The sequence below is a fragment of the Artemia sp. Qi Xiang Cuo genome, chromosome 5 (assembly GCF_049724085.1).
Source record: "Artemia sp. Qi Xiang Cuo chromosome 5, ASM4972408v1, whole genome shotgun sequence".
NCBI lineage: Eukaryota > Metazoa > Arthropoda > Branchiopoda > Anostraca > Artemiidae > Artemia > Artemia sp. Qi Xiang Cuo.
The window spans coordinates 3,041,648-3,058,556 of record NC_142798.1 but is presented as its reverse complement, the minus strand read 5'-3'; the positions used below and the strand labels follow the sequence as shown (position 1 = coordinate 3,058,556).

The 16,909-nt window shown below is 37.0% G+C and overlaps 1 protein-coding gene across 34 annotated transcripts in view; it reads left to right on the top strand.

Annotated features, from left to right (window-relative positions):
• Nucleotides 1–16,909, top strand: part of slo (calcium-activated potassium channel slo) — a 382,388-nt gene that overhangs the window by 15,486 nt on the left and 349,993 nt on the right. For all 34 annotated transcript variants that reach the window (XM_089089291.1, XM_089089290.1, XM_089089284.1 and 31 more), the window contains exon 2: nt 16,317–16,378. In XM_089089291.1, coding sequence (XP_088945417.1) covers nt 16,317–16,378 — 62 coding nt within the window. The remainder of the gene's footprint in view (nt 1–16,316; nt 16,379–16,909) is intronic.

Sequence of the window (16,909 nt, the reverse complement as noted above, 5' to 3'; positions counted from 1 at the left end):
AATACACGAACAAGTGACCCTTCGCTTAAGAGTTTGCTATGCTAACCATTTGGTCAGCACGGAATAATCCTTGCTTTGGGAAACTGAGTCCCTATTTTTCAGCTTAAAAAAACCACTTCACTTTGATAGCTATTAGATTTCCACTGAGCAACATGATGGAAAATAAGCAAGAAGGCATATGCAAAACTGGAGCATACACATCGAAATGGTATCTAAAGTTTTTATCCTGCTTCAGTTTTTTTTTTACATCATTGAGATAACTTTATAAAAAAATTAATATTATTTTTCCAACGGAGACATACAGGTCTCGAACCGTGTCCCATGTATTCAGTACCCACAGCAATTCGTGTACAATCCCACTATGGGCTACAAAAAAAATGAATTATTGTTAAGTTTCTATTTGGTATTTTACGGACAAAACGTAAAAAAAACAGCAATTTGAAGCTCTTTCTCCAGTAATTTGTTGAATAAACAATTTTCTCATTTTATCATTAGTTGATTAACTTTCCATTTTTTCAATAAATCGCATTTATTAAATTGTCTAATTCTTCGCCAAAACCTGAAACAGAACATACAAGTTTGTTCCCAGTAAGATTAAATAAAAAAACAAGTTTTTTTTAACTGGAAGTAAGGAACAACGTTAAAACTTAAAACGAACAGAAATTATTCCGTATATGAAAGGGGCTGTCCCCTCCTCAACGCCTCACTCTTTACGCTAAAGTTTTTTATTGTTTAACAAAAATAGAGGAAAGTCAAACTTTAGCGTAAAGAGCGAGGCGTTGAGGAGGGGACAGCCCCTTTCATGTACGGAATAATTTCTGTTCGTTTTAAATTTTAACGTCGTTCCTAACTTTCAGTTAAAAAAACTTGTTTTTTTTAATTTAATTTTTTAACGTTTTTGAACTAATGCAGGTTTTGATTTTGGCTCACTGTACATGAATAATTAAAACAAAACTTGCATATTAATTTTACTTTTATTTGGTTAAATGGCTTTTTCGAAACTTGTTTAATTTTATTTACGAACGTTTTTATTAGTAATAAATATACGTAACTTACGAATTAACTTACGTAACGAACTTCTATATTCATAGATTTTTAATACGTATATTAGAGAGTTCGCACCCTAGTCAATACCTTGCTCTTTAAGCTAAAGTTCGAATTTTGTTCCAATTCTCTAAAAATGACCCTTAATCACAAAGGAGCTATTTATTAGAATAAATAGCTCTTATGAAAGTACTAAAAAATCGTTGACTTAAAGAGCGGGGTATTGACAAGGGGTTGAACTCACTCATAAACGTAACATTTTCTGTTTGTTTTAAGTTTTTATGTTGTTCCTTAATTTCAGTTGAAAAACTTGTTTTTTTTTATTTAGTTTCCTACCTCTTTTTTACAAAATGCTGGGACATTCGGCGCCCCCTTCATAGCAATGTCCCTTCCCCCATGAAAACTTCCTTCATGGAAAGATCTTCCCATATACCCCTGGACCAACCCCAATCCCCCACCTACCAGAAAAAATCCCCCCTGAAAATGTCTGTATACTCTCAATAACCAATACTATATGTTAACATTGGGTAAAGTTCATAACTTTCAGCCCTCCCACCGGGGACTTCGGGGGATTAAGTCATCCTAAAAGACGTAGTTATCATATTTTTGACCATGCTGAACAAAATGGCTGTCTCAAAATTTTTATCAGAGGACTATGGGAAAAAGAGCGTGGGAGGGGGCCTAGTTACCTTCTAATTTCTTGGTCATTTAAAAAGGGCACTACAACTTTTAATTTCAGTTCGAACGAGCCCTCCCACGATATTCTAGGACCACTGGGTCGATACGATCACCCCTGGAAAAAAAACCAAAAAACAAACCAACCAAAAAACAAATAAACACGCATCCGTGATCTTTCTTCTGTCAAAAAAATGCAAAGTTCCACATTTTTGTAGATGGGTACTTGAAACCTCTACAGTAGGGTTCTCTGATACGCTGAATATGATGGTGTGATTTTCCTTAAGGTTCTGTAACTTTTAGAGGGTATTTCCCCCTTTTTTCTAAAATCAGCCAAATTTTCTCAGGCACATAACTTTTGATGGGGAAGACTAAATTTGATTAAACTTATATATTAGAAATAATCATTAAAATCTGATTGTTTTGATGTATCTATTGGTATCAAATTTTCGTTTTTTAGAGTTTCGGTTACCATTGAGCCGGGTCGCTCCTTACTTACAGTTCGTTACCACGAACTGTTTGACACATGCTGGGCTCCCACGGCGTCATCAAAGTTAACAAAGTTTTTCATGAAATTACGCACCATGAAGTTTGTCCCGATCACACAAGAATTTCATATTTCTACTCTACAGTAATTTTTCAGAGAAAATTATCTTTTTAAGAGTATTTTCCCTTCTAATAAGTAAGGCTTGAATGAAAATATTTTTTCGTCTAACCCTTATTCTATTACCAAGCAAAATATTTCAACAACTATACAGTATTCTATATGTACACACTTGTTTATTTGTGTTTTTTTTTTGCTATTTTTCACAAGTCTTCTGCTATTGGCTGAACTTTTTGGGAAAAGTTAAATAAAGTTCAGCTTTTTTCCGACTGCAATAGATTCAACAAAGTTATGCGAAGAAAACAGTTTATTAACTTTGTGGACAACTTTATTAACTTTACTGTCGCCATGCAGTGGGGGCTCTACAATAGTCGCCTGTGTTTCACCGCAGCTATGGCTAACCCACTGATCATAGTTGCAGCAACACGAAAGTGTTTTTGTCACTGGAGGTCTAGTTTCAACTTTGGTTAGACCCCAGTTTTGTCAGTAACATGACCGAAACGCCATTTTCTAGTACACTTGTTGGGGTAGATACGGGAACTTATTTCTTTAAGCACTATAAATATTAAAAAATTTCAATCGTAAGCTTCATTGGATTTTTTTTCTGTCAATATGAAAGTAATTTTGCAATTCAAGCTTACCTTAGCTTATGTACTCCTTTTTGCGTAAGCAAAAATTCCTAACTGTAATAATGCACAAGTCCGTATCCAGAAGGGGGGGGGTATTACAGGGTTAGAAGCCCCCTGAAATTTTTTTCAAACTCGTGAAAACGTAACAATATGCATGTAAACAAATTATTGATGCGTTTTTTAATGTTTTTTTTTATTGCAACCCCCACCCCGAACGAAAAACCCGTAAGCACCCTTGATAATGCCTATAGGTTCCTAGCCGACGATGGCCAATAATCTTTGTTCTTAAAAATAAATTCTTGAGATCCCATTCTGGTTTGAATTTTGGATTCAAAAATCAATATTCTCCATTTTTTTCTATTATTGTTTTGAAATTGTGTAGCAGCTTGCCATAAACCGCTCATTTGTCTGATAGGAAAGAATTTACGATAATACATGCTCTTATCGGTATGCGGTTAATTCTTAAAGTACCGAGGATAGTGAAAATGGAATCTGGCTGTTTAAATTGGTAACTCTCACAACCATTTACACATTAAAAAAAATAGCAAATATCGGGAATTCAATATTTAATGAAAAGGATCTAGTGGGCACCAAATTTAATAAAAAAAGAAACATGGGCGAACAATCGTCCAAAACTAAGCTAAAAGCCAATAGTATCAAACAGCTTAAAAAGATGTAGCTTTTTTGAAGCTGTAGTTGCTTTTGGGAATCAACAGATTGATCAACAGATTAATTTTTACTGACAAAAGCCTTCACAAATATAATTATTTAATTATGCTTTTGTATTTCCACGGTTTGCAATGGAAACTCTGACGAAAATTTATACTGCTTTGCAATTTTTACAATTTTGAAACAACCAAAAGAAAAGATTTTAGCAAACCGTGGTTCTTAGACATGAATAAACTTAAGATTGGGCCATGGGCCTCAAAATGATCTTATTTAGATGTCCTTGGCACTTTAATTAGTTGTTTCTTTACAGGCTTTACCGACTGTCAGGCTGTGTACATCATTTTAAACTGGTTCAATTTGGTTTCCGTGCGTTAATATGGTTTCTGAAACTGGGAGGCCATGTAAATAGCTTTTCGATAGTTCTAAATCAATTAGCAATATCAAAATTTCTGCTCGACAGCATTTTGGCCGAATTGGTTCAACATTGTTGTCTTGAGGCAGAGAGACGTATCTTGCCATGACACTGTTTCTTTTGGCACATAAGAAAGACACTAGAACTTTATATTTCCCATAGAATAGTCTCTCTCCCGGCATTATGCAACGGAATTTATTATGTAATCACTCCTAGTGAAAACAAAACCCAAACAAATAGTAGTAGTATCAGTAGTAATGCCACTTTTAGCAGTAGCAATGCTATTACTACAGCATTACTAAAACCTGACTGCAACACCAACTAGGGTTGCCAAAACGGTCAGTTCCTAAAGTGCTAAAATTGCCCAAATTTGCGTGCTACACAAGGATTTTCGATGCTACAGTCAAAATATTTTTGAATTATAATACCAAGAAATTTTTGGCTTGCGTATTTCGCGCAAGCCGCGACACGCGCATGGTCTGTTTAAGTGTATCTAGATAAATTTGGGTCAATTTTTTCATTTTATATCTGGCTATTTCAAACTTTGCGCCAATCGTTCGAAATAAATACATGAAAAAGGCGCTCCGTGTTTTTTGTTAATTTCTCAGCCTTTTTTCAAAATCTTCATTATTTCGTCCAAGACGAAAACAAAAAATGCAGCACGAATGTTCTACAAACCGAGCCACACTTTGGACAAAAGAGCCACACTTTGGTCATTCAATATAGCACGTACAACAGTTCTACACATGATGAAATAGTGCTAAATTAGTACTTGTGTGCTACAGGTGGCAAAAATGACACCATCCTGACAGAGGCTCTGCAACTCTGCACAACTCTGTTGCATCAACCCAACAGGAGCTAACCCAGCTCCGCACGCCCCCCTCTCCTCCACACTTTTTACATTGCTTTAATTTGTACCCCTCCGATAAAGCCCCAATTTCCTTTAAACCCTTCCTCATGATCTCTTCTTACACCATTTGGGGTTGAGAGGATGGGGCCCGAGAGGGTTGGATAAAAAGAATATTAGCAGTAGCAGTAGTACCATAAACTAAAGAAGATTAATACGTTCTTATGGTATTTGTCTTTCTAGATATATTAATTAAAAAAAACTTTTTCCACAAAATAAGCTTCTCAAAGAAAAGTAAAGAACTCCATTAAACACAAAATTAGTAAAAATAAAATCAAATAATCTACCAAGATTAAAACTACCACAAATCAGCAGCGATAAATAAATGAAACCCAAAACGAACAGAAATTACAATAAATAACCGAGTCAAACTCAAAATGAGCAGAAATTAACATAAGTTGGGCTCAAAACCCATATGCCTTCCCAAGGCCAGAACATAATTTGTACCTTTACTGAAAAAAATATAAATGTTTTTACTTTTATAACTTTATTAAATCAAATAATATTATCATTTTGATTACTAAATATCAGTATATGTGTATTAAACTTAATATGCACATTAATTTGTATTTTTCCAGTAAAATGCAAATTATGTTCTGGCAAATTATCTCCTTCGGTAAAAGTGCCCTGGTCTAAACAACAACAACAACAAAAAAAATAATACATTATACCAACATCGATCTTTACTATAAAAATGTCAAACCTTCCAGTCACTTTCGACTATTAAAAAGGGCACTAGGCCTTTCGATTTCCAATCAAATGAGCTCTTTTTGAGTTCTACGACAACACTTCCTATAAACGCCTTATTTGCCCCAGGGCATAAATTACAACTCTTACCCTAAGGGCTGTGTGGGTGGTTGTCACCCTCTAAGACCTAATTTCCAGAACTTTCATCTACGTTACACAAAATGGTTATCTCTAGATTTTGATTGGATGTGTCTGGGAAAATGGTGGGCGTGATAGGGGCGTTAGTCTTTCTCCAATCACTTTCAACTATTAAAAAAGCACTAGCCCTTTCAATTTCCAATCAAATGAGCCCTTTTTAAGTTTCTACGACAATGCTTTCAATAAAAACCTTATATGACCCCAGGGGATGACTAACAACCCTTGCCCTGAGGGCTGGGGGGGGGGGGGGATGTAAACATCAAAGACCTAATTTCTAGAACTTTCTACTAAGTTGAACAAAATGGCTAACTTAAAATTTTAATTGGATGTATTTGGGGGAATGGTGGGCGCGAGAGGGGGGTTGGTGACCCTCCAATCACTTTCAACTATTAAAAAGGGCACGAGCCCTCTCAATTTCCAATTGAATGAGCCCCTTTTGAAGTTTCTACGACAACTTCTTCGATACGAAGTGCCCTGCTCAAAAGGAAAAAAAAAACAAATGATACATTTTGCCAGCTCTATCATTAAAAACCTTATATGCCCCCAGGGAATAGCTTACAACCTTTGTCTTGGGGACTCTGGGGGGTTTGTCATCCTTAAATACATAATTTCCAGAAATTTCAAATACGTTGAACAAAATGGCTATTTCTAAACTTTGATTGAATGTGTCTGGGGAAATGGTGGGTGTGAGAGGCGGGTTAATTACTCTCCACTCACTTTCGACTATTAAAAAGGGCAATTTCAATTTCCATTCAAATGAGCCCCTCTTGTAATTTATACAAAATCTTTCTATATAAACTTTATATGCCCCCAGGGCATAACTTAGAACCCTTGCACTGAGGGCTCTGATGGGGTTATCATTTTGAAAGACCTAATTTTTAGAACTTTCGACTACGTTGAACAAAATAGACATATCAAAAATTTGATTGGATGTGTCTGGGGAAATGGTGGGTGTGAGAGGCGGGTTAATTACTCTCCACTCACTTTCGACTATTAAAAAGGGCAATTTCAATTTCCATTCGAATGAGCCCCTTTTGAAATTTCTACAACAACTATCTATATAAACTTTATATGCCCCCAGGGCATAACTTAGAACCCTTGCACTGAGGGCTCTGATGGGGTTATCATTTTGAAAGACCTAATTTTTAGAACTTTCGACTACGTTGAACAAAATAGACATATCAAAATTTTTATTGGATGTGTTTGGGGAAATGGTGGGTGTGAGAGGCGGGTTAGCTGCCCTTCAATCACTTTCGACTATTAATAGGGCACTAGCCCATTCAATTTTCAATTGAATGAGCACTTTTTAATGTTTTTAAAATATCGCTTTCTATGAGAACCTTACATGGTCCCAGGTCATAACTTAGCACCCTTGCCCTTAGGGTTGTGGGGGTATGGGTTGTCTTCCTTAAAGACCTAATTTCCAAAACTTTCAAATACGTTGGATAAAATAGCTATCTAAAAAATTTGATTGGATGTATTTGGAGAAAAGGTGGGCGTGAGAGGGGGGTCAGTTGTCCTCAAATCACTTTCGACTATTAAAAAGGGCACTAGCTCTTTGAATTGCCAATCGATTGAGCACTTTTTCATGTTTCTACGACAAAGATTTCAATAAAACCTTATATGCCCCCAGGGCATAACTTGTAACCCTTGCTCTGAAGACTGTGGGGGGAGTGATTTGCTCGAAGGTATATTTTCCTGAACTTTAAACTGCGTGGAACAAAATGGCTATCTAACAATTCTGATGGGATATATTTGGGGAAATGGTGGACGTGGAAGGGGTGTTAGTTGCGTTCCAATCGCTTTTGATTAAAAGGTCACTAGCCATTTCAATTTTCAGTTGAATGAGCCCTTCTTGAAATTTCGACGACGACGCGTTCTATAAAAACCTTATATGCTTACAATCCTTCGATAACTTACAATCCTTGCCCTGAGGGCTGTGGGGGAGTGTCCTCCTCAAAAACATAATTTCTGTCCGGAAATCTACAACACTGAACAAAATGGCTATCTAAAAATTTTGATTGGATGTATTTGGGGAAAAGGTGGCCGAGAAAGGGGGGGCTAGTTGTCCTCAAGTTACTTTCGACTATTAAAAAGGGCACTATACCTTTGAATTTCCAATCGAGTGAGCCAGTTTTCAAGTTTCTACGACAAAGATTTCAATAAAAACTTATATGCCCACAGGACATAACTTATAACCCTTGCCCTGAAGACTGTGGGGGGGGCGAGTGTCCTGCTCAAAAGTATAATTTCCTGAACTTTAACTGTGTGGGATAAAATGGCTATCTCAAAATTTTGATTAGATGTGTTTGGGGAAATGGTGGGCGTGGAAGGGGTGTTAAATGCCTTCCAATTTCTTTTGACTATTAAAAAGGGCACTAGCCATTTCTATTTCTAATCGGATGAGCCCTTTTTGAAGTTTCTACGACAACGCGTTCTATAAAACTTTATATGCACCCAGGGCATAACTTACAACCCTTGCCCTGAGGGCTGTGAGGGGGTTTTCATCCTCAAAGACCTTATTTACAGAACTTTAAACTACGTTGAATAAAATGGCTGTCTCAAAATTTTGATTAGATGAGTTTGGGGAAAAGGTGAGCGTGAGAGGGTGGTTAGTTGCCCTCCAATCACTTTCGACTACTAAAAAGGGCACTAGCCCTTTGAATTTCCAATCAAATGAGCTTTTTTTGAAGTTTCTACAACAACGCCTCCTATAAAAACCTTATATGCCCCCGAGGCATAACTTACAACCCTTACCCAGAAGGCTCTGGGGGAGCGTCCTCCTCAAAAAATAATTTCTATCTGGAAATCAACTATGCTGAACAAAATGGCCATCTCAAAATTTTGATTGGATGTGTTTGGGGGATTGATGGGCGTGGGGGGGATATTTGCCCTCCAATTACTTTCGACTATTAAAAGGGGCACTAGCCCTTTGAATTCCCAATTGAATGGGCCCTTTTTTGAAGATTCTACGACACCGCCTTCTATAAAAACCTTATATGCCCCCAGGGCATAACTTACAACCCTTGCCCTGAAGGCTGTGACGGAGTATCCTCCTCGAAAACATAATTTATACCTGGAAATCAACTACGCTGAACAAAATGGCTATCTCAAAATCTTTTTTGGATGTATTTCGGGAAATGGTGTGCGTGGAAAGGATACTAGTTACCTTTCAATCCCTTTTAACGATTAAAAAGGGCACAATCAACTCAAATTTCTAATCGAATGATCCCTTTTCGAAGTTTCTACGACAAATCCTTCGATACGAAATGCCCTGGTCTAAAGGAAAACAAAATAATAAATGATACGTTGTGCCAACATCGTTCTTATATGCTCTTAGGGCACAACTTAAAACCCGTGTCCCGAGGGTTGTAAGGGAGTTTCCTCCTGAAAACATATTTTCTATTTGAAAATCAACTACGCTGAACAAAATGGCTATCTCAAAATTTTGATTGGGTGTGTTTGCGGGAATAATGGCCGTGGGAGGGGGTTATTTGCCCTCCAATCACTTCCGACTATTAAAAAGGGCACTAGCCACTCTAATTTCCAATTGAATGAGCCCTTTTCGAAGTTTCTAGGACAACTCCTTCGATACGAAGTGCCTGGGTATGGAGAAAAAAAAATAATACACTGTGCCCACATCATTTTTTACTCAGGCAGTGCTATCGCGCTGCCAATGATAAACTTATAAATAGAAGAAGGAAAAAATGTGAAGTTTACCTTACGTTCTTCTGTTCTTTACTCACGTTTTAACTTTGGTCAAACCCCAATAAAGTGTAAGTAAGGAGTACCCCTTTTCAGTTTGATAAAACAGGTTTTTCAACTGAAAGTAAGGAGCAATATTAAAACCTAAAACGAGTAAAAATAAACCAACATATAACGGGGCATGCACCCTCCTCAGTACCTTGCTCTTTAAGCAAAGGTTTGACTTTTTGTTCCAGTTCTTTAAGAACGACTCGTGAAACACATGGGCCTTTAATTGCAATAAGAAGCTATTTTAAAGGACCAAAATACGTTACCGTGAAGAACAAAGTTTTTGAGGAGGGAACAGCCCCCTAGTATACGAAATAATTTCTGTTCGTTTTAAGTTTTAATGTTGCTCCTTGCTTTCATTTGAAAAAACTTGCTGTTTATTTTTAATTTCTGACCGTTTATAAAATCATGCCAGGAAAACCCCCTCCATCGGCGTAAAATTTCCCCTTACAAACCACCTCTGGAAACTTGTCATCAGACTTTCAATCAATCTCTCAATTTCTCTCAATCACTCTCAATCCCTCTTAATCTCTCTCAATCTCGCTCAATCCCTCTCAATCTCTCTCAATATCGCTCAATCCCGCTCAATCATTCTCAATCAAGGCCATACCCAGGATTTTTTTTGGAGGGTGTTTAAATGAAAAAAAAATTTCGGGGGGGGGGGGGCGGTACACACACAAAAAACACATACAAAATTTGTTATATCCATTTTTGTCACGTGTTTACAAGTCAGACAAGCAATTCTGGGGGTTAAAGCCCCCTAACCCTCCCTCTGGGTACGGCCTTGCTCCCAGTGTCTCTCAATCTCTCTTAATCTGACTCAAACTCTCTCAATCTTACGGAATTTCTTTCAATCTCTCTCAATCTAGCTCAATATCTCTCAATCTCTTTCATTCTCTCTCAATCTCTCTCAATAAGTCTCAATTTCCCTAACTCTCTCTGAATCTTTCTAAATCTCTCTCAATCTCTCTGAATATCTTTCAATATCTCTAAATCTCTCTTAATCTCTCTCCATCTCTTTCAATCTGTCTCAATGTCTTTCAATCTCGCCCAATCTCTCTCAATTTCTCTCAATCTCATTCCATCTCTCTCAACCTCCTTCAATCTCTTTCAGTCTCTCTCAATCTTTCTCAATCACACTCAATCTCTATCAATCTCTTTCATTCTCTCTCAATCACTCTCCATTTCTTTCAGTCTAGCTTAATCTCAGTCAATACCGCGTAATCTCTCTCAATCTCACTCAATCTTTCTCAAGCTCTCTCAATCTCTCTCAATCTCGCTCAATCTCTCTCAATCTCTTTTATTCTCTCTCAATCACTCTCAATCTCTCTCAATCTGTTTCAATCTCTCTCAATCTCTCTCAATCTCAATCAATCTCTCTAAATCTCTCCCAATCGCTCTCAATCTCTCTAAATCTGTTTTAAATACTCTCAATCTGTCTTAATCTCACCTAAACCCTCCCAATCCTGTTCAATCTTTCTCAATCTCACTCAATATCGATCAATCTCTTTCAATCCCACTCTTTCTCGCTTAATTTCTCTGAATCTCTCTGAATCTCACTCAGTCTTGCTCAATCTCTCTCAGTCTCTCTCAATCTTGCTCAATCTGTATTAAACTCTCTCAACCTCGCTCAATCTGTCTCAATCTCTCTCAATTTCTCTCAATCTCACTCAATTTCACTCAATCTCTCTCCATCTTTCTCAATCTCTTTCAATCTCCTTAAATTTCTCGCAGTCTTTCTCAATCTGACCCAATCTCTCTTAATCACACTCAATCTCTTTCAATCGCTCTCAATCTGTTTAAAACTCTCTCAATCTTTCTCAATCTCCCTCAATCTCTTTCAACCTCTCTCAATCTCTCTTAATATCTTTCAATCTCACTCTATCTCGCTTAGTCTCTCTGAATCTATCTGAATCTCACTCAGTCTCGCTCAATCTCTTAAGTCTCTCTCAATCTTGCTCAATCTCTGTCAATCTCTCTCATCCTCAGTCAATCTCTCTCAATCTCTTTTAGTTTCTCCCAGTTTCTCTCAATCTCCCTCAATTCCCCTCAATCTCGCTCAATTTCACTCAATCTTTCTCCATCTCTCTCAATCTCCTTAAATTTCTCTCAATCTTTCTCAATCTGACCCAATCTCTCTTAATCACTCTCGAACTCTTTCAATAGCTCTCAATCTGTTAAAAACTCACTCAATCTTTATCAATCTCTCTCACTCTCTCTCAACCTCGCTCAATCTCACTCAATCTCTCTCAATCTCTCTCAATCTCGCTCAATTTCTGTCCCATTCCTGTTTCCTTTCATACACCAAATTTACCTAAACTAGGGTACCATCTATCCATGTTTCTACCGACCCAAGTGTTAATATTTCCTAATAAAACACCATATTTCTACCTGGAATCTGTCGATTTATTCTTGTAACTGTAATTAAAATTCGTCCGAGTCACTACTATCTTCGTCACTCGGTTCTGCAGGGTCACGTACTATTATGACTGATGCTCTGCACATTTTAATTATAAAATGAGCGATTAGTTCTCACTCAGTCTCGCTCAATCTCTTAAGTCTCTCTCAATCTTGCTCAATCTCTGTCAATCTCTCTCATCCTCAGTCAATCTCTCTCAATCTCTTTTAGTTTCTCCCAGTTTCTCTCAATCTCCCTCAATTCCCCTCAATCTCGCTCAATTTCACTCAATCTGTCTCCATCTCTCTCAATCTCCTTAAATTTCTCTCAATCTTTCTCAATCTGACCCAATCTTTATTAATCACTCTCGAACTCTTTCAATAGCTCTCAGTCTGTTAAAAACTCACTCAATCTTTATCAATCTCTCTCAATCTCTCTCAACCTCGCTCAATCTCACTCAATCTCTCTCAATCTCTCTCAATCTCGCTCAATTTCTGTCCCATTCCTGTTTCCTTTCATACACCAAATTTACCTAAACTAGGGTACCATCTATCCATGTTTTTACCGACCCAAGTGTTAATATTTCCTAATAAAACACCATATTTCTACCTGGAATCTGTCGATTTATTCTTGTAACTGTAATTAAAATTCGTCCGAGTCACTACTATCTTCGTTACTCGGTTCTGCAGGGTCACGTACTATTATGACTGATGCTCTGCACATTTTAATTATAAAATGAGCGATTAGTTTTCCATTATTAATAGCTTTCCAACCTAAACAGGGCTTAGCCGCCTTAGGCTTGAACCTTGAACCTTACTAATACCTTCCCAACCGAGACAAGACTTAGCAGCTTCCTTGTTCATCATGAGCAGTACTCCCTGCCTACACACCACATTCTTCCTACCGGACGAAACAAAATCTAGATAACCTAATTTCATATTTCCTACTCCCTGGGTATGAGAGTCTCTGAAACTCAAAGTAAGTTCAGTTTGAAGCGTCTACATTCTTCAGTCAAAATATCAATATGATAGTTGTTTTTTAAAGTCGTAATACTCCAACTTGCAATTTTCTTATTCTATAATTCATTAAAATTACTATGGCCTCAGGAAAAGCCAGTTCCTAATACCAGAGCAAGACTGGGACCAGTATATCCTCTCAAGTCTACATAGAACGCGAAAGCCGACTTGGAACTGGACAGCAAAAAGTCTTTGAGACCTCCAGTACGCATGGAGGCATTTGTGCAATAAGCCTACTGAGGCAATCTAGGTAACAACATGGGTTTTTAAACTTGGTGATGCTATTCATGAACAAGAGTCAAAATCCTGCACAAGTAGTATAAAGCCTATCTGCTCCGACTTTTTACATATTCATGCCTACAAATATTATACTACAGTGGGTGGCAGCCCATAATAGATAACTTAGCTAGGAAGGAGTTTTCCAGCCCAAAAAAGCCCAGCGAAGCAAATAAAACCCAGAAAACTAATCCATTAATCAGAATCCAGTGCAGATACTGTGTCAATATCTAGGCTATAATTTGCTCGAGGGGTGCTACTCCTCTATGTAATTCTGCAGTGCTGTTTTCTGGCACGGTTCTGGTTAGGACAATTCGTGAAAAGTCCACCCTAAAGCCACTATGAGGCAATGAAAGCAGGAACTCTCTTTCGGGGATAGGGACGGACGAAGAAGATTATGACGGAGCGGAGACCCCAAATCATCTAACAACATTTGAGCAGCTCAAACCTTTTATACCCAGTCTATTCTCGTCATAAGGGCAATATTTTTCAAAACATCCACCTCACCCTACGATATGTTTAGTTTTTACCTACAAATTTATTTTTGGTATATAGACCCCCAAACTCCAAAAATCTGTACAGCGGTGCACCTTTACCAAGGTGATTTTTGTTATATAAGCGAACTTATATGAAAGTAAAACTTTAGCTTAAGGTGTTGGAGGTTACGAGATGATGGTCCCTGTATAATTATTAAATAAATAAAACACAGTTTTTTCAACTGAAAGTAAGAAGCGACATCAAAACTTAAGACGAACAGAAATTATTATGTATTTGTTTGCCTCCTCGTCAATACCTTGCTTTTTACGCTAAAGTTGAAATTTTGTTCCAATTCCTTAAGAATGAGCACTGAATCACAGAGGGTTTAATTAGAATAGATAACTCTTTTGAATGTACTAAAAAAACTTTAGCGTAAAGAGTTAGGAATTGACGAGGGAGCGAAACCCCTCATATACGTAATAATTTCTGTTCCTTTTAAGTTTTGATGTTACTCCTTACTTTCGGTTGAAAAAACTTGTTTTTTTTTAAATTTCTGATCGTTTTTTAAATAATGCTTGGAAGTCCGGCACCCCTTCATGGAAAATTCCCTTTCACCATGAAAAATTCCTCTGTAGAATTTTCCTCCTACGTACCCTTCTCCCCCTGACCCCCCCTCCACCCACCGGAAAATATCCCCCTGAAAACGTCTGTATACTTCCTAAATACCATATGAAAACAATGGCTAAAGTTCACAACTTGCAGTCCTTCCCCCGGGGACTGTGAGGGATTAATCCATCCTCAAAGACATAGTTATTAGAAATTTCGATTGTGCTGAACAAAATGGCAATCTCAAAATTTTGATCGGGTGATTTTGGGAAAAGTGAGCGCGGGAGGGGGCGTAGTTGCCCTCCAATTTTTTGGTCTACTTTAATACCTAAAGATGGTACGGCTGGAGACGTAAATAAATATCACTAGGATTCCCCTCACTTAAAAAGGGCACTAGAACTTTTAAATTCCATTCAAATGAGCCCTCTTACGATATTCTAGGACGACTGGGTCGATACAATTACCCTGGGAAGAAAAAAAAAAAAAAAAACATCCCTGATCTTTCTTCTGGCAAAAAATACAAAATTCAACATTTTGCAGATAGGAGCTTCAAACCTCTACAGTAGGGTTCTCTGATACGCTGAATCTGATGGTAGGATCTTCATTAAGATTCTATGAATTTTAGGGGGTGTTTTATCTTTTTTCGGAAATAAGGCAAATATTCTCAGGCTTGTAACTTTTGATGGGGAAGACTTAACTTGATGAAACTTATATATTTGAAATCACCATAAAAATCGAATTCTTTTGATGTATCTATTGGTATTAAAATTCAGTTTTTAGAGTTTCGGTCACTATTGAGCCGGCTCGCTCCTTACCTACAGTTCGTTACCACGAACTGTTTGACTACATCTCACAACTCGATAAAATTAATTAACTGATATTAAATAAAAAAAAATAGTGCTAGTAAAAAAAGAAAACAGCAATGTCGACACTTATACCTACTATGACACATTTTTATCCTAATGCAGCAAGAATGAAAAGACTCAATTATTTGTGTTTATTTTAATCATAGATGCAGATAAATACACACATACACAGGTCAATGTACATAAAACACAGGTAAATACACAAATATATAGGTAAATACACATACACATCCAGGTAAATTTAGGCAAAATGCACATAAATACAAATTTCGGGCCAAGTTTATTTTTTAAGGCATGGTACTTCAAAGTGTTTTCAGGAAAGTACAAGTGACACTTTTGCGTAGGGAGGGTATTCTCGTATATTCTCGTATTCTCGTATTCTCGTTTCTATTTGTATTACGCTTTTGAACGAAGTAGCCTATTATCTATTTGTTACTGGAAGTTAAACACGGATGATATTCGTACATGCCATGTCATGATTTATGTTTTTGCCTTGATTTTCTTTATCAAATTGTTTAGTTAGCTTTAATAATTAGTGTCAATTTTGGCAATTTTATTAACCGTGAAGCATGGAGTACACCTGGAAAGAGAAGGGGTGTTTTCTTTTGGACCCAGCATTTTGGTCATAGATATGTCTCAATGGCCTGGTTTGCTTGCATGTATTGTGTGATCTTTTTATAGTAGTTTTGAATATATTTTGTGCAAACAAACAACAACAAGTAAAAAACAATGGGGAATTAATCCAAGACAGTGAATTTTTTTTTTTTTTACAAATTTATGCTTTACGCCCAAGTACCCTCAGTAAGCATATATAAAAATAAGATAAGATTTGAAAGAAAACGTGTTCTCTATAGTTAAAATTAAAACAGTGCCGGAATCATTACTTCAAGGAAGTTCAACCAGGACTGAAGAGAGAACAACACCAAACGGGGTTTTCACTTTTCACAAATTTTCACTGTCTTTGATTAATTCCCTACTCTTTTACCTTCTGTTATTTGTATGATGGAAAGACAGGGGGTTTTCCCCGTTATTTAAATTTATGCTGAATTGTAGTTTTTCCCAACATTCATATCTCATTGTAATTTATTTTATCTTTCAGGTAGTGTTAGTGTTTGTCCTGAGCATTACATCTCTTATTATTTATTTCATTGATGCTTCAAGGTAAGATTGACCTTTTATTTCTATCTCGTTCCTATACATCATTTTCTTATGTCTTTGTTTGCCGTAGCCCCTACTATTTTGTAGCTTTCATACTACGCACGTGATTTTGTGATAAAGTTAAGGCACGTTAAGCGTAACCTTTAACACTAGTGTTTGTCACAGGCTTACGCAAAACTCATGAGACCATCATAATTATTGTCTAAACCATAGCAATGATCATGAGCAAACTATTCAAAAAAGAAGAATGTAGAACGTAGACAAGAATTCAAGTTCTGAATAAGTATAGACTTTTCGTCGTACATAAATACTAAATATTTAAGTTAGTTACCTCCTTAACTTAATTAAATTTAAATTAGATACCTCCGGACCTCAGTGAAAGAGGCCAATACACGACGACATTGCCGAGCACAATACTCGTCCAATGCTCGGCATAATATAAGAAAATCAGATTCCAATGAGCAACAATCAGGTTCCACCATTGACTGGATCCAAAATTTATTGAATGCTCACACGCAAACTCCAGTTTGTTCC